Source organism: Odocoileus virginianus, chromosome 10 (genome assembly GCF_023699985.2).
Source record: "Odocoileus virginianus isolate 20LAN1187 ecotype Illinois chromosome 10, Ovbor_1.2, whole genome shotgun sequence".
Taxonomy (NCBI): Eukaryota; Metazoa; Chordata; class Mammalia; order Artiodactyla; family Cervidae; genus Odocoileus; species Odocoileus virginianus.
Window position 1 is genome coordinate 15,971,330 of NC_069683.1, and position 18,446 is coordinate 15,989,775.

The 18,446-nt window shown below is 40.8% G+C and overlaps 1 protein-coding gene and 1 long non-coding RNA gene across 10 annotated transcripts in view; one reads left to right on the forward strand and one right to left on the reverse strand.

The window, feature by feature from the left end:
- Positions 1 to 497: 497 nt before the first annotated feature.
- Positions 498 to 18,446, reverse strand: part of TTC17 (tetratricopeptide repeat domain 17) — a 114,471-nt gene continuing 96,522 nt past the window's right edge. For all 4 annotated transcript variants that reach the window (XM_020882971.2, XM_020882941.2, XM_020882961.2 and 1 more), the window contains 3 exons: positions 4,797 to 4,916; positions 3,200 to 3,343; positions 498 to 1,632 (listed from right to left, as the gene is read on the reverse strand). In XM_020882971.2, the coding sequence (XP_020738630.2) occupies positions 1,501 to 1,632; positions 3,200 to 3,343; positions 4,797 to 4,916 (396 nt within the window). In that variant the 3' untranslated portion in view covers positions 498 to 1,500. The remainder of the gene's footprint in view (positions 1,633 to 3,199; positions 3,344 to 4,796; positions 4,917 to 18,446) is intronic.
- LOC110130778 (uncharacterized) overlaps positions 4,307 to 18,446 on the forward strand; it is a 29,330-nt gene continuing 15,190 nt past the window's right edge. For 2 of the 6 annotated variants that reach the window (XR_011489898.1, XR_011489899.1), the window contains exons 1-5: positions 4,310 to 4,603; positions 4,701 to 4,929; positions 12,710 to 12,793; positions 13,928 to 14,044; positions 17,918 to 17,990. This is a non-coding gene — a long non-coding RNA (uncharacterized lncRNA). Of the gene's footprint in view, positions 4,604 to 4,700; positions 4,930 to 12,709; positions 12,794 to 13,927; positions 14,045 to 17,917; positions 17,991 to 18,446 lie in introns of all 6 variants that reach the window. The other 4 variants (XR_011489896.1, XR_011489897.1, XR_011489900.1 and 1 more) reach the window with 4 other exon arrangements.

An 18,446-nucleotide genomic window follows, 5' to 3' on the forward strand; every position in this document is an offset into this window, starting at 1 on the left:
CCTGCTTTTAAGAAATTACAGTCTGTGCTAGAACCAGATGCTCTGGGTTCAGTGACCCAGTATTTGAGATGATTGGTGTCTGATAGCTGTTCTAGGGAACCCCGTGTTCGGCAGAGTCCTGTCCCAAAAGGAATGCTCGATTTCACACTGGTATGACTCTCACCAAGCTTCTCCATCAGGCTTACCTGGAAGAACGTTAGGATCAGTGCTCACCGCAGGGGGACGTGACTTTGTGGTTTAGGTTCTTCTTCTTTTCCCTGGAAGGTCAGTGACCAACTCTGAACATCTGCTGATTGTACGTCTTTCGTGGTCAAATGTATCGTGTAAGATCATCAATCATAAAACCTAGTGATGGGCTATTTCTCCCCTCGCTTTATGATGTGGAAAAAGACAAAAAGACAACCTAGGATGTGAGAGGATCCAACCCAGGGTTACAGTGAGGCTTCAGAGCTGCCTGGATGAGCCTGATTCTAAAGAAAAACCACGCCACAGACCTGTTTTGTTCATAAACGACTTTTATTTTTGTCCTCAGTATGTGCCCTTGAAGATTCCCAAATGCCTGGAGTTTCCGACTCTCCTGGGACCAGAGGTATGAGCATTGCAAGGAAACACTCAGCCTTGGCTCCCCACTCTCCTGAGGGGAGAGGGAGCCAACACTCACGCCTCATTCCAAGATGGGTAACACAGTGAACAAAGAATTAGTAAAACACAGACTCAGTCTGCTGAGGGCTTCAAATATACATATTCTATATATATAAACCTGTTATACAGGATGTCAACGTATTGGTTTCCTTGTGATCTGCAATTTAAAGTACAAATGATAGCGATGTTGTACACTGCTGATTTCCCCTTCTCAGCCCCCCTCCCTCCCCAACATAAATAACAGCACAAAGGTCAGGTGATCCTAAGGGTTTCTGTTGTTGTAAATATTTTGTTTTTAAAATCATTTCCCCTTCCTCCCCCCTCCCCCGCAAACTACCTCTGAGAGTTTGTAACGTAGCAGCATGGAACGGACAAGGCCGGGGGGGCAGCGTGGAGAGCTAGTGGGAAGAGCGCGGGACAGTGCTTCTTGCTGACGGGCACCGGACGGGCTTCTGCATTTCCATGGACGACAGAGGCTGTGACGAGAAGCAGAGAAGGTGCCATGTGGCTTCGTCCTCCGCCGGAGCGGAAGAAGCTGGCTGGACCACTGAGAAAAGCCCTAAAGGCATCGAGGTCTTGGAGACAGAGCACGCTCCAGAAATGTCTTGGCTCAGTATTTACATGGTATCTTTAAGCTGCATTTTCCTTTTAACAAATTTACGTTTCTGAGGTTGGCTGGGGGAAAGAAGGAACTTAAAAACAAAACCAAAACAATTCCCACAAATGTAAAAGTCCTGTTATATGTCTTATTCAGTTATTTTCACACACATCATTAAAAGCAGATACTGACAATGATTGGTTTCTTATTCATTTTTTGAAGAGCGTGAGAAGAGAGACGGGAGAGAGGGGAGGGATGAGCTAGGGAGAGCGCCGGCCCTTCTTCAGCATCAGGTGACACTGGATGGTCTGGATTCGGTTCTTGGCGGGGACAAACTCGGGCTGCAGCTTCAGGGTCGACTCGTACCACACCAGTGCTTTCTCGAACTCTTCCTGTGAGGGGCGGAGGGGCAGAGTGAGAGGGGTATGACCACCAGGCTCAGCAGAGGTGGTGACGTCTTTTTTCCTGGAGAGCGCGTCTGTGGCAGTGATGGTCCTGCAGTATTTTCTCAGTGCATCTAAATCTCTGCGGTGGAGGGGACAACCACCTCCGTCCCCGAGGTCACAGATTACAAAGAAACTATGGCACAGCCCGGGAGCCAGAGGCAAAGGGCAGACCAGCTCTCCAGAGATCTGGTCCAACGACAGGAGTGACAGTAAGAACCGCTGTCGTTGCGCCCTGCCGCGTGCCAGGCGCAGAGCCAGGTGCTGTGTGGAATCCCTTCCTGTAATCCTCACGGAAACCACTAGAACTATGTCTGGCAAAAGCTGATTTTGCATTTGCTTGAATTTTCTACTGTAACTGGAAAGAAGGAAGTCAAGTCAGGTACCTCAATTAGACTTGTAAATTTTTAAGCAGTTTCTTATTCTCCCTAACACTTGAAAATATGAACCCAGTTTGGAAATGATCACTGCCACACGGAAGGCGTTCATCTTTTACTTAGACTAATGCTCCCAAAGAAGAGCCCGAATCTACCGCTTAAATGACTCCTTCCAGCCAAATGAGAGGCAGAATTTCTCATTCATAGCAGCAAATTTTGCATTTACTGGGGACGAAAATAGATTCTTCAATTTTAAGAAGCAGAGAGGGAAATCTGCACATTCAGCAAGACCTACCTGGCCAAATTAAATTTCTTGCCTTTGAAGTCAAGGATGACACACACAACTTGGAGCCTGAAGCTGCTCGTTACATTAGCCTTTATCAAGAGCACCTTGGAAAGAGCCTCATGTGGGACCCTAAACTTTGGATGAAAGTGGATGGAATGACTCTCATTTTCTAGATTCAGCTATGACAGCTTCTGGGGGACCCCTGGGACTTTTGAGTTCTGAAACTGGTCCTCCTTCTGACCCAACAGGGTTCTGGATGATGGCTTTCCCATTTTGGCTATAAATGGTATCCCAGGGAACTAGTGGCATTCCGCCATTCATTAAACCTTTGGTGAGCACCTACTATGTGCCAAACCCTGTGAAGTGCCAGGAATGGGGAGATGAAGAGGAGTTTCTTTCCTAAGGAGCTCCTGGTCTGGTGGGAGAGACTACTGCTCAACACAAAAATTATAAAACAAGGTGAAAAGACAACAAGAGAGATCTGCACAGGGCACCGTGAGAGCAATCCTGGGGACCTGGCCCGGCCTGGCAGTAAGCGAGCCCGAGTGTGTGTCCACTTGGAGTGTTAGGGAGGGTGCAGTCTGCAGAAGAGGGCAGGTAAATGGGCCTGTTAGTGTTAAATTCATGGTGAGGAACTACACAGTTGCAGATACTTGGGTGAGTTTACTGTGTTCTTTTAAAGACTTACAAATCCCCTACCATGAATTATACCTGTGGTAGAGAGCTACAACTTTAGACACAAAGCTTCCAGGAAACCAGGGGACACTGACAGAGTCAGGGGGTCTGGAACTAGAGACGTGGCCCTGACAGAAGGCAGCAGAGGGGGTTCGCCCCGCTCCCAGGCCAGCCTCACCATCGCCACGTATACGTTGCCCAGTGTGAAGTGGTTGACGGCGAAGTGTGGCGCGATCTCCACCGCCATGGTGGCCACGATGACGGCGTCGTTCCAGAGCTTGGCGTTGTGCAGGATGTTGGCCAGGCTGATGAGGGGCACGTCCTGGGAGAGAAGGGAAGAACGTTGGTTTCTGGGCGTTCACTCTCGGCTGTGGTGGCCGTAGGCAATGTGGTCAGTGTTCCCTGGCGAAGGACACCCGTGCAGGTTGATGTGGGGGCTTGTCTGCTGCGGGTCTGTGAGGGGGGGGAGCGTGTGCCAGCCCAGCTGTGCACTTCTCTCTATGGGAGAGTCTTATCTCAAAAACAAACAAAAATGCTAGCAGGGTAAACCACCTGCTGAGTGAGGCAGCTGCTCTCCATCGTGGCGCCAGCGCCGGGTCACCTGCAGCTTGTAAGGAGCAGCTGGGGGCCCGACTCTGTCCACGGTCCACACTGAGGCTCACTGTCACAGAGCCGAGCTGTTCTCTGCAAGGACCACGGCGCCCTGAGGCAGGGCTGGCGCGCTGTGGCCACAGGCCACGGCCAGCCTGCTGCCCCACTCTGTAACATTTTATTGGACCTCATCAATCCCATTCGCCGAGGTACTTCTGGGGCTGTTTTCATGCTATCATGGCAGAACTGAGTGGCTGCAAGAGGCAGGCTGGTCTCAGAGCCTAAATGTGTATTATTTGGCCCTTCACAGAAAAATTCCCTGACCCCTGATCCAGCGTCTTGGCCCTTCCTGTTGGGGAGCCTAGTGGTAGCCTAGAAGTATAGGGCACAGGATGATGGGCTGAAAAAGTTGCAGTATTATTAGCACAAATATTTACTAATATCACAAATATTTATTCCCTTTAGATGTGTGCTCAGTCGCTTCAGTCCTGTCCGACTCTTTGCAACCCTATGGACTGTAGGCCGCCAGGCTCCTCTGTTCGTGGGATTCTCCAGGCAAGAACACTAGAGTGGGCTGTCATGCCCTCCTCCAGGGGATCTTCCCAGCCCAGGGATAGAACCCAAGTCTCCTGTGTCTCCTGCATTGGCAGGCAGGTTTTTACCACTAGTGCCACCTGGTAAGCCCCCTGTAGATGTGTAACCTGAGAAACTGGGATCTATATTGCATTTCTCTATATCACTGGGTTCTTCTACAGAAGATACAGAAGAACAGAAAAAAAAGACCCATGTTTGTCCTTGCTGGACACCCACAGGACACATCATTATATGAGGTCACAGAGGTTTAAGAACTTGCCTAAGGTCACAAAGTAATCACAAAGGCGGTGAGAGGCAGAGCCGCACTTGGAGCTGCATTTACGATTCGGCCATGCCTGCTCCTGATGGTGTTCTTCTGGGACGCTGAAGCCCTTCCCCGACGGCCCCGCTTGCTGAGGTGGGGAGGCCACGACGGCGAGTGTAACTCAGGCCTGTGGCAGCACCGGTGGGTCGTTGAGGTTTCCCACCCTTAGCCTCTCGCTGCTTCCTTACAGGCTGAGCAAGAGGAAGGCTGATGAAACCTCAGGACAAACCAGCGGGTGCAGGAAGCAACTGAGGGATGGACGCTCCCACCTGGGAGCCCCACGCACCTTCATCTGGTGCGGCGCGTGGTGGAGGGCCTGGCGCAGGCAGTCGATCGCCTTCTTCCCCTGGCCTTTGACTCTCCAGTAGAGAGCTGCCATGCTGGAAAGGACCCAGGACGTCTGGTTCTGCAAAGAAAAGGTGGGTTAAAGCAGATGTCTCTTAAATAACATACTAATTTACCACCAAGATTGGGAATCGCAACACAAGTTCACGACCATTTAACTATTTACCTGGCGCTGCTGGCCTGCCTCGCACCTTACGTTCACCCTCTCACTGACCCTAGTAACCATCCCACAAGCTTGATTCTACTATTATAGCCTTTTTAAATAAATATTTAACCTCTCTGGATCATAGTTTTCAAATCTTAAATTTCTACATAGTTCAGTTTATTAATCTATTTCCAGTGGCTTCTGGATTTTCAACTGTAGTTAGGAAAGTCTGGTTTACTCCAAGGTTATCAAGAATTTTTACCATATGTTTTCCCCAGAAATTTTGTAGTTTCACTTTTCACATTTAAATATTTGATCCACTTAGAATTTAACTTGGTGTAAAGTAAAAGATAAGGCTCCAATTAATTTTTTTCCAGATGGCTATTAAGTTGCCTTAGTATGATTTAATGAATAATCCATCTCTCCCTCACTGTGACGCTACCTTTGTCATACGCAAAGTCTTCGTCACTTAATTCAGGTCTGTGTGCTTGGTCGTGTCTGACTCTTTGCAAACTGTGGCCCGTGAGGCTCCTCTGTCTGTGGGATTTTTCAGGCATGAGTCCTGGAGTGAGTTGCCATCTCTTCCTCCGGAGGATCTTCCCGACCCAGGGATCGAACCCGTGTCTCTTATTGGCAGGTGGACTCTTCACCACTGTGCCACCTGGGAAGCCCGTAATGTAGGCCCGATATTGGGTTAATCTACATCTAATTTTTAATTTCCCTGTTTCATTTACCCCTTTTGATGGATGTTTCCAACTCCCAGCCATTCTGGTTGAGGCAACTGGAAAACTTACTCTGCTTCCTTCTTACTTTGTCCTTTCAATCTTTTTTTTTTTTTTTTTTTTTTTGTAATTCTATAATTTTTCATTGGTGGGGCACATAGGGTGATATGAATACTATTTCCTGCCTTCTTTTTGTGTTGGTTCTACATGTAAATATATTCCTTGATCACTGACATTAGTTCTGTGTGGCTGCCCTAGTCATCTCTTGGTTGGCTAAAGTTTATCTTCTAATAATTTTCTTAAGAAGGGTTGATAGGAAAATTATTCTCTGAGATTGTTGTCATGGGGTGAATTGTGTCTCTCCAGAGTCATATGTTAAGGTCTCAATCCCTAGTATCTCAGAATGTAACTGTATTTAGAAATAGTCTTTAGAGGGCAGACTAAGTTAAAAATAAGGTCATTATTGTGGGGCCCTAATCTAATATAACCGGCTTTCCAGGCGGCTCAGCAGTAAAGAATTCACCTGCAATGCAGGAGATGCGTGTTTGATCCCTGGGTCGGGAAGATCCCCTGGAGGAGGAAATGGCAACCCACTCCAGTATTCTTGCCTGGGAAATCCCATGGACAAGGAGCCTGGTGGGCTCCCATGGACTGTCCTACAGTCCTCCCATGGACTGTAGTCCATGGGGTAGCAAAAGAGTCGGACATGCCTCAGTGACTAAAGAACAAAATCTAATGTAAGTGGATTTATAGAAGAGAAAGAGACACATCAGTGTCCTCTGTGCAGACCATGAGCCCTTGAACAGCTGCCTAGAGGGTAGCCAGCTGCAAGCCAAGGAGAGGCCTCAGAGGAAAACCACCCTGCTGGTACCCGGATGCTCAACTTGTAGCCTCCAGCACTGAGAGAATACATTTCTGTTGTTTAAGTCATCCTGCTGGCAGTATTGCTACGGCAGCCCTAACAAACTATACAACCGTATACGTTCAGAGCTTCCTGTCTGTAGCCTTTATGCCCGGAACACAGCGGGCTGGATGTAACCAGGGCCCGTCTTTCCTTGAATAATCTGCTGGCTCTGCTTCTTGGCGTGAGTGGGGCTGCACACAGCTCTGAAGCTAGCCGGATGTATCCCTCGTTCTTAATGACTGGGTCCTCTGACTGGCTTATCCAAGGGTTCTTTTTTTTTTTTTAAGAAAATAAAATTACCTTTCTTTACTGCCAGTATCTGACACATTCCAAAGAATATGCCTGGAGTAGGAGATGGCAACCCACTCCAGTATTCTTGCCTGAAAAATTCCATGGACAGAGGAGCCTGGCGGGCTACAGTCCATGGGGTCACAAAGAGCCGGACACGACTGAGTGACTAACACTGCCAATATCTGACGCACCTTATATCTGTGTGTTACAAACATATATATATACATGGATAATATGTAATTATATAAAATGTACACTTAATGCTGTAAAGCATAAAACAATAAATATCCCAGAAATGACTACCCTCCTAAGATTCACCCATGAGGCTGAATGTAGTTTTTAGTTCATTCAATTTCCTTTCTGCACAATTAAATGTCCACTAGGTGAATATACTATAATGTGTTTATTTTCTGTAAATGGTGGTGGGGGTGGTGAGTTACCGTGCATCTACCTGTGTGTTCTTTTCACTGTGCTGTCCTGTCTTTGCTCCAGAGGCACACATTATCCCAAGTGTTCTGTTTATTACCCCACTGCTCCTTTTAAACACTGTTCTATCACACACACACACATATTTACCCCAACAATACAATGCTTAATTTACTTCCTGTGCATTATAAAAATGGTATCATACTGTAAGCAGTCTTCTGGGACTTGGGGGTTTTTACTCAATACTCTTAAGCATGCCATGTTGCTGAATGTAGTTCTTAGTTCATTCAATTCCCTTTATACACAATTAAATGTCCATTAAGTGAATATACCATAATGTGTTTATCCATTTTCTGTAAATGGGTGGAGGGGGTTGAGTTACTTCCTGTTGTCAATAAATGTGCAAAGAGTTTCTCTAGTCTATATACATGGGAATGGAACTGCTACATCACAGGATATGCAAATGTCCAGAGAAAGCCAAATTGCTTCCTAAAGGTGTTATGACCAGTCAGTCCTACCAGCAATGTTTAAAAGTGCCTCCTGCTTTCTAGCCTTTCTAACTCTTAGTATTATCAGTGGGGGTGAAACGGTATCTTACTGTAGCCTTAATTTGTATTTCCTGACTATTAGTGAGATTGAGAACTGTTTCTTCTTTATTGGTCATAAACACATTGGTCTTAATTGTTTTCTGTCAAATGTCTGTTAATATCTTTTCTATACCTTTTTTCTATCTTATTTATCTTTCCCATCACTTTATTTCCATGCTCTGCATATTAATCCTTATAAGCTAAGTGTGTTACATGAATTTTCCTTATTCTGGCTTCTTTTTAATTTAAAAAAATGTCTTTAATTAAAACATTTCAAACTTTAATGTAGTTGAACTTATTAACATTCTCTTCTCTGGCCTGTGCTTTTATAATCTTCTTCAAGAAACCTTTTTGTACTTCAAGGCCAGAAAGATCATCTCTCATATTTTAATTTTTAAAGTTTTGTTTTTGATGCTTGAGTCCTTAATTCATGTGGAATTCATTTTTTGTGTAGGATGTGAGGGGCCGACTGAAATTAAGCAACTGCCCTAGAAAGCTTCCTGAATAGCCCTCACCTCCCCATTGATTTTGCATAGCTCCTGTAAGCTAGAGACTGTATAGGCTACAGGCTTTTATTCACCTTTGTTACTTTTGTTTATTCCTTGAGCAAATGGCATAATGTTTTATTTTACAGTTTTTCACAAAAGGCAATTCTCACAACCTTATTCTTCTTTTCATGAATGTCATATCTATTTTTTACCCTTCCATATAAATGTAAAGATCTACTATTCAAGAGCCATAAAAAAAAAAAATTGTTATTTTGAGTCTAACAGTATTGACTCTATAAATCAAATTGTAGAAAAGTGATATGTTTATGGTATGTATCTTGTTATCCATGAACATTACATACCCTTCTGTTTATTTAGGTCTTTTAAAATGTCTTTCAGTAAAGTTTTATCACTTTCTGCACATAGGTCTTACGACTTTCTGGTTAGATTTAGTACTGGGAATTTTATATAAATTATTTTTTGGGGGGGAACTTAATATTTTTGTAACAAAGTAAATACGTGTTAAAATTATGTTTTCTAATATTTATTGCTGCTGTATAGAAATGTAACGTATTTTTATTTATTGACTTGACAGGCAACTACCTTGATAACACATTGTTACTTCTAAAAATTTGTGTGTAGATTCTTTTAGGTTTGCTATGCAGATAATCACATCATTTCTGAATAACATGTTTTTTTCTTCCTAATACTTATGCTAGAACTTTCAGTACAATGCTGAGAAGAAGGGGTAATGGTGGGCATTCTTTTTCCTGACTTCAAAGAATTAAAATACTTCTCCCATTAAGAATTATCTTTGATAAAAATGTTTTGTGGATTCTTTTCATCAGATTAAAGAAATTCTTTTCTAGTCTTAATTTGCATTACCTTTAGTTCATGAATGTACTGAATTTTATCAAAAGCAATCTACTGAAACAATTTCATAATTTTTCTCCTTTAATTTGGGTGATGAAATTTTAGCTTTTCCTAAAGCTAGACCACAGACTAATATTTTATGAATATAAATTCAAATAGACTGACTGGCTTAGCAGCAGCAGAAAAAGGTGTGTATGTGTTGGTTTGTCAGTTTGTTTCATTAAATAATTTTCTGCTTTATATATTTTGAGGTTATCTTACTGGGTATGCATAAAGTTATCAATAAGTTCAGTCACTCAGTAGTGTCTGACTCTTTGTGACCCCATGGACTGCAGCATGCCAGGCTTCCCTGTCCATCACCAACTCCCAGAGTTCGCTCAAGCTCAGGTCCATCAAGTCGGTGATGCCATCCAACCACCTCATTCTCTGTTGTCCCCTTCTCCTGCTGCCTTCAATCTTTCCGAGCATCCAGGTCTTTTCTAATGACTCAGTTCTTTGCATCAAGTGGCCAAAGTATTGGAGCTTTAGCTTCAGCATCAGTCCTTCCAATGAATATTCAGGACTGATTTCCTTTAGGGTTGACTGGTTGGATCTTCTTGCAGTCCAAGGGACTCTCAAGAGTCTTCTCCAACACCACAGTTCAAAAGCATCAATTCTTTGGTGCTCAGTTTTCTTTATGGTCCAGCTCTCACATCCATACAAGACTACTGAAAAAATCATAGCTTTGACGATATGGACCTTTGTTGGCAAAGTAATGTTTCTGCTTCTTAATATGCTGTCTAGGTTTATTATAACTTTTCTTCCAAGGAGCAAGTGTCTTAATTTCACAGCTGCAGTGATTGTGGAGCCCAAGAAAATAAAGTCTGCCACTATTTCCATTTGTTTCTCATCTATTTGCTATGAATTGATGGGACTGGATGCCATGAACTTAGAGTTTCAAATGCTAAGTTTTAAGCCAACTTTTTCACTCTCTTCTTTTACTTTCATCAAGAGACTCTTTAGTTCTTCTTCACTTCCTGCCATAAGGGTGGCGTCATCCACATATCTGAGGTTATTTCTCCCTTCACTCTTGATCCCAGCTTGTGCTTCATCCAGCCTCACATACGCATGATGTACTCTGCATAGAAGCTAAATAAGCAGGGTGACAGTACACATACAGCCTTGCTGTACTCCTTTCCCAACTTGGAGCAAGTCCGTTGTTCCACGTCTGGTTCTCACTGTTGCTTCTTGACCTGCATACAGATTTCTTAGGAGGCAGGTAAGGTGGTCTGCTATTCCCATCTCTTGAAGAATTTTCCACAGTTTGTTGTGATCCACACAAAGGTCTTAGCATAGTCAATGAAATAGAAATAGGCATTTTTCTGTAACTCTCTTTTTAGATGATCCAACAGATGTTGGCAATTAATCTCTGGTTCCTCTGCCTTTTCTAAATCCAGCTTGAACATCTGGTTCAGGTACTGTTGAAGCCTAGTTTGGAGAATTTTGAGCATTACTTTGCTAGCGTGTGAGATGACTGCAATTGTACGATAGTTTGAACACTCTTTGGCATTGCCCTCCTTTGGGATTGGAATGAAAACTGACGTTTTCCAGTCCTGTAGTCACTGCTGAGTTTTCCAAATTTGCTGGTATACTGAATGCAACACTTTCACAGCATCACCTTTTAGGATTAGAAATAGCTCAGCTGGAATTCCATCACCTCCACTAGCTCTGTAATGATGCTTCCTAAGGCCCACTTGACTTTGCACTCCATGATGTCTGGGTCCACGTGAGTGATCATATCATCGTGGTTATCTGGGTCACTAAGATCTTTTTTGTATAGTTCTTCTGTGTATTCTTGTTACCTCTTCTTAATATCTTCTGCTTCTGTTAGGTCCATACCATTTCTGTCCTTTATTGAGCCCATCTTTGCATGAAATGTTCCCTTGCTATCTCTAATTTTCTTGGAGAGATCTCTAGTCTTTCCCATTCTATTGTTTTCCTCTATTTCTTTGCATTGATCACTCAGGAAGGCTTTCTTATCTCTCCTTGCTATTCTTTGGAAGTCTACATTCAGATGGATACATTCTTCCTTTTCTCCTTTGCCTTTCGCCTCTCTTCTTTCCTCAGCTATTTGTAAGGCCTCCTGAGACAACCATTTTGCCTTTTTGCACTTCTTTTTCTGGTATATATTTCTGGTGAATTAAAGCTTTTATCATTACATGGTCATTCTCTCTGACCTTAATTTTTCAGCTCTGAAATATATCTTTTCAGGTAATTAATGTAACTGTCTTTACTACCTTTTGATAGTATATTCATTTTTGATTAATATTTTCCTGTTATTTTCAACATTTCTACTATGTTTTAGGTATGACTTAAAAAAATGTAGCTCCTTTAAAAAATTTCCAATTTGACATTAGTGTGATTTACACTGTAGATTAAAGACTGTTATTATAGTTCTTGGTTTCTTTTATCCAGATTCTTGAATTTTTTTCTTCCTTTTTTTGAGCAGTTCTTGGATCTTTTTTTTTTGGTCCTTTTCTTACTCCATTATTTTATCCTCACAGGTTTGGGATTTGCACATTTTTCAAAAGGTTACCCTTAAATTTCTACTCAATTTTTAATTTAAAATCCAAGCAACATTCTAACTCACTCCTCCTGAACACAAAAAGGGCCTTTAAATACCTTAACTCTGTTCATCCCACTCTCAAATGTACATTTGTCCAGAATTTGTTTAGTCATTAAAAAAGAAATCTCAAACTGTTTTCTACAGTGTTTGTTTGGGTTTGTATACCTGTTTAATTTTATTTGCTTAGTAAATCTTCCTTTGCTTGAGATAGTTTTTCTTTAGTTATCATATAGAAAAGTTCCTTTAGGGTGTGGCTCTTGGTAAACTTTTTCCAGTTCTTTAAGTGCCTTTATTCTTCCATCATTGTAGGGGGCACAATTCTGGGGGCCCAGTATCCTTCCAAAACTGGATTAGACAGTTGTTATGAGAAACATTTAGTCACATTCCTCTACATATCTGTTGAATGAATGGCTGCTGTTATATTTCTTAAGCTCTTTTCTCTCAGATGCAAATCCAAAGTTGTACAATCTGCTTTGTGAAGTTGTGGCTGAACACTGCAAACCACATTTCTCCTTTGCTAGCAGGCTTCTTGTTAAGTTCTGAAAACATGAGTGCTAGGCAATTGCAAGGCAAGAAGGCGTGGGACTTCTCTCAGTTGGCATGCTGTCCCAGTTGGTCATTCTGGCAGCACTTTTGGGGCAGCACTTCCCGACCCAGTGACCAGCCCATGCTCCCTCCCCAGAAGCAGGAACTCTAGTTCACCCAGAGCTCTTGCCGGTGAGCTCTAGATTTCAGAAACCCCAAGGGTCTGCCTTCCCATGCCCTAAGTGCATATCTCTGATTTACCCAGGTGCTTCCTTTTCTCTTTTTCAGCCCTCCACCACAATGTACAGTCATGTCTCGGAGATATTGCTTGTTGGTTACAGACCTCCACGATGAAGTGAATATTGCAAAAAAGTGAGTCACACAAACTTTTTGGTTTCCCAGTACATATAGAAGTTATGTTTACATTTAATACTGTAGTCTATTGTGTGTGCAGTAGCATTGTGTCTAAAAAACTATATGTTGTTGTGTTAGCCATTCAGTCGTTCGTGACCCCATGGACTGGAGCCCACCAAGCTCCTCTGTCCATGGAATTCTCTAGGCAAGAATACTGGAGTGGGTTGCCATGCCCTTCTCCAGGGGATCTTCCTGACCCAGGGATCAAACCCAGGTCTCCTGCACTGCAGGCAGATTCTTAATCGTTTGAGCTACCTAGGAAGCCCTAAAAAAAAAAAAAAGAAAAAAAAAAAAAAAACCTATGTACATACCTTCATTAAAAATACTTCCTTGCTAAAAAATGGTAACAATCAGCTGAACCTTAGTGAGTGGTAATAGTAACATCAAAAATCACTGGTCACGGGTCACCATAACAGAAGTAGTAATGAAGAAGTTCAAAGTATTGTGAGAATTACCAAAATGTGACACAGAGAAAATGAAAATCACACCGATAGACTTGCGCAAGACAGGGTTGCCACAAACCTTCAATTTGCAAAAAAATGCAGCGTCTGCCAAGCACAATAAAGTGAAGTGCAATAAAACAAGGCCTGCCTGTAATCAGTTCTCTAAATTAAATTTGGTTTTTGAAAATACGTAATGTTGTTTCTGCTTTCCTGATGGATCCTGACTGAAACAGACGCTCTTAAGATATCTTTTGTCTTTGCCATAATGCATCTTGGCGTGGATTTCTTTTTATTTACCCAGCTTGGGACACCTGGTGCTTCCTCAATCTGTTGATTTGCTTATTTCCTTACCTTTATAATACTCCAGGTAATTTATTTTTTTACATAAAGCTTGCAATTCACTGATTATTTAATTGTGACTAAATCTAATCTAACTCATCCACTGGGTATTTGACTTAATTACTTACACAAATATATTTTTAGTTTAAGATGTATGTAATTTTTAGAAATTTGCCTACTCATTTTTTGACATGCCATTTCTTTGCTCACCTTTGTGATTACACCTTTTAGGTGTTTTATAATGAAAATTTTCAAATGCATATACAAATAAAGGAAACAGTATAATGAACTCCATGTGCTCACCACCTAGATTCAACATTTATCAACAACTCATGGCCATACTCATGTACTCGAGGTAATAGTTGTCCCATGGAATGAATTCGGGAGCACTGCCTTCTCTTCAGTTTTTTGGAATACTTTGAGAGGAGTAAGTATTAACTTTTCTTTGTATGTTTGATAGAATTGCCCTGTGAGGCCATCTAGTCCTGGACTTTTGTTTTTTGTAGCTTCTTGATTACTGATTCAATTTTAATACTTGTAGTTGGTCTGTTCAGATTATTTATTTCTTCCTGATTGAGTCATGGAAGATTGTATGTTTCTGGAAGTTTATCCATTTCTTCTTCTAGGTTATCCAATTTCTTGGCATGTAACTGTTCACAGTATTCTCTATTTTTCTTTTTTTTTTCCCCATAGTATTCTCTTATGACTGTATTTCTAGGATATGTTTTAATTTCTCCTCTTTCATTTTTTATATTATTTGGATCCATTCTTTTTTATCCTTGATGAGCCTGGCTAAAGTCTTATCGCTTTTATCTTTAAAAAAAAAAAACAACAGCTCTTGGTTTCTCTGATCTTTTCTATTGTTTTGTTTGGTCTCTACTTCTCCTATCTTTACTTTCCTAACTTCTTCTTAGCCTTTGTTTTTCTTTTTCTTTCCCAGACAAGAATACTGGAGTAGGGTGCCATATCCTTCTCCAGGGGATCTTCCTGACCCAGGGGTGGAACCTGTGTCTCCTGCATTGGTAGGCAGATTCTTTACCACTGAGCCAGGAGGGAAGCCCTGTCTCTTTTTCTAATTCCTTTAGATGGTAGGTTATGTTGTTTTAAGATTTTTGTTGTTGTTGCTTGAGGTATGCCTGCATTGCTACAAAATTCCCTCTTGTGACTGTTATTGCTGTGTCCCATAGATTTTTGAAAGTTGTTTATTTTCATTTGTCTTAAGATATTTTCTGATCTCTTTGATTTCTTCACTGACCTGTTGGTTTTTAAGTATCAAATTGTTTAGTCTCCATGTGCTTCTGTTTTTCCCATTTTTGTTTTGTAATTGATCTTTAGTTTTCATACTGTTGTGGTCAGATAAGATGGTTGGTATAATTTCCATGCGCCTAGATTTACTGGGACTAGTTTTGTGTCCTAGCATGCAATCCATTTGGGAGAATAGTCCATGTGCACTTGAAAACAATGTGTAATCTGTTGTTTGGGGATGGAACGTGTGTGTGTGTGTGATGGAATGTGTGTGTGGGTGTGAGTTGCTCAGCTGTGTCCAACTCCTGCAACCCCAGAGATCAGAGACCATCAGGGCCCTCTGTACATGGAATTCTCCAGGCAAGAATCCTAGAGTGGGTAGCCATTTCCTTGTCCAGAGGATTTTCTCGATCCAGGGATTGAACCTGGGTCTCCTGCAATTCAGGCAGATTCTTTACCATCTAAGCCACCAAGGAAGCCTGGAATGTCCTATAGATATTTGTTAAGGCCTAGTAGTCTAATGTCATTTAAGGCCACTGTTTCCTTACGGATTTTCCGTCTGGATGATTAATCTGTCCACTGATATAGGTCAGGTATTAAAGCCCCCCATTATTATTCTATTACTGTCAATCTTTAGGTCTTTTATTATTTGCTTTATATATTTAAGTGCTCCTGTACTGGGTGCATTTATGCTTATGAATGTTATATCCTCTTCTTGTATTGATCCCTTTATCATCATATAATGCCCTTCTTTGTCTTTTATTATAGACTTTGTTTTAAAGTGGAAAATTATCTAAAGATCACAATCTGGGTAGGGAGGGTGCTTACTAATACTGGGCTAGTTATAGATTCTAGTCTTCAGCAAAATAAAGCCAGCATATGTGTAAAGATATCAATTAAATATATCAGGAATTCTGACTAATACTTTCAGTTTAAGACTAAAGATGTTTACATCATTGTTCTCACATCTCTATGTCCTTTCACCCATACTCAAAATTCCAGTTTCCAAATCACCAACAAAATTACTCATTTACTTTGCAGTACATACACCTACAATCCCAAAAGAATAACATAAACATTATTAACAACAGTGCTACTGAAAACAGCGTAAGGTTTCCTTTTGCTCTTAGGGTACATTTCATTAGAGATGTGCAGCCAAGTAACTGTGTTAAGGTCACTTGGAAGAGTTCCTCCTGATGTGGTTATACTACCAGTGGAGTGCACAGTTAGGCTCAATTAACTTTACTTTTAATTAGGAATTACCTTATTTAAAGATTTTTTATAATTATGCAAAATATTTGGTTTCAAAGTAAAAAAAAAAACAAAACAAAAAAGTTGATTCAAGGAAATCAAGCTTTATTTCCTGTCTTTTCTATCCTATTTCTAGCTTCCTTCCATGGGACAGCATTTAAAAATTTTTTTTTCAAAGTTAGTCTTTTCATTTTAAAATGTTTCTTTCTACAAATATTCTCCCTCCCTACAACTTGCTATTTTAAAAAGATGTAAGTAGTAATCTGAGGTATAATTTTTTTTTATTGTTCTTTTTTTCACTTGCTGTATTCTGGAGATTATTCCATATAAGTTTATAGAGATTGTCCTCATTCATTCTGACAGCTGCAGAAGCTCCACTGTGTGGATTTCACACACAATGAACAACCACAGTGGACAGTTTATTCAATCAACCCCCTACTACTGGGCATTTGGATTGTTTTTTGCTCACTAATACAAGTCAGACTGCAATCAACAGTCTTACTCATAGGTATTTTTGTCAGATAATTTTTTTGTTACTGTATTTTAAGGAAATATTCCTCAAAGTAGGATTGCTGGATGAATGTATAATCTTGCTAGATAGTTTGCTAGATATCTCTTTCCTCTCAGAGAGGTTATTCTATTTTGCATTTCTCCTAACAGTGTATGACAGTGCCAGTTTCCCCAAGGTCACACCAAGGGTGTGACCTATCAAACTTCTGAATTTTTGCCAAAGATAGAGGCAAGAAATATCTCAGTCTAATTTTGTTCTTTTTCTAAGCTTCTTGGGATAGAAGCATAGATCACTAATTTCAGCCTGTTTTTTTAAATTTAATATATCCATTTATAGGGCTACAAACTTTCCTCAAGCATTGCTTTAGCTGCATCCCACAAGTTTTGATATACCAAATCTTTATTGTCATTCATTTAAAAGTATTTTCTAATTTTGCTTTCTTGACCAAATTGTGAGTTATTCAGAAAGTGAAAGTGTTAGTTGCTCAGCTGTGACCAACCAACTCTTTGTGACCCCATGGACTGCAGCCCACCAGGCCCTTCTGTCCATGGAATTCTTTAAGCAGGAATACTGGACTGGGGAGCCATTCCCTTCTCCAGGGGGATCTTCTTGACCCAAGGATTGAACCTGGGTTTCCTACACTGCTGGCAGATTCTTCACCATCTTGAGCCAACAGGAAGAGGTACACTACTAATTTCACCAAAATCACTGGGAATTTTCTATCCTTATTTATTCTGATCTTTTTAGGTTAATTCCATTATGAATAGAAAATAAACTCTAAGTTATTTCAATGGTTTACTATTTAATTGAGGCTTAATTTATGATTCAACTTGTGATCAGTATGGTAGATGTTCCATATGCATTTTTAAAATAAGAATTTTGTTACAGTTGCATGTGGCATGATATAAACATCAGTTATGTCAGGTGTGTATATTAGCAGATGTTCTATATCATATTTTTTGTCTGCTTAGTTCTATCACCTATTAAGAGGTATGTTAAAGTCTGTTTTGGTCATGGATTCGTTGCTCCTTTTACATCTGTCAATTTTAATGTCTGTTTATATAATGTGAACCTATGATACTGGTTCTGTATAGATACACAATTTTCAATATTCTGGTGGACTGACCACTTTATCATTATGAACTGTCTTTATCTATAGAGTAATGCTTCCTGCCTTAAATTCTACATTGTCTGTTATTAGCATAGTTACACCAACTTTCTTTTGATTAGTATTTATTTGATGTTATCTTTTTTCCATCTGTTTAACTTCAGCTGTTTTGTATCTTATTACAGGTGTGTTATCTGTAAATAGCACATAATTGGGTTCAACATTTTAACCTAGTCTGATGTGAGCACTCTAATTGAGGTAAGTAGTCCTTTTATGTTATTACTGTGATCACTGATAAACTGGGTTTATTGCTATCATCTTACTATTTGCATTCTATTTCACCCACCTGTTTTATATTCCTTTGTCTTCCTTGCCTCCTTTATGAATTAATCAAATGTTTTTTATTATTCCATTTTCCCTTAATTATACATTCTTTAACTGTTCTTTTAGTGATTAGCTAAAAGTACAACATGCATCTTTGATTTATTACAGACTAAAAATATAAATTATTACTTCAATTTTATTACTTTCCTGCAATGCTAAAGCCTAGTATTTTGTCCATGTGTATCCGCGGGAAATGAATCTCATGTTAACTTTTCAGCTGTGTTCCCCTGGAAACCTGATCAGGGTAGTATGTCACCCATGTTACTAGCAACACTGCTTATGGTAAAGATGACCTGACCCTAAACTGCCAGTGGACTGTGATGACCTGGT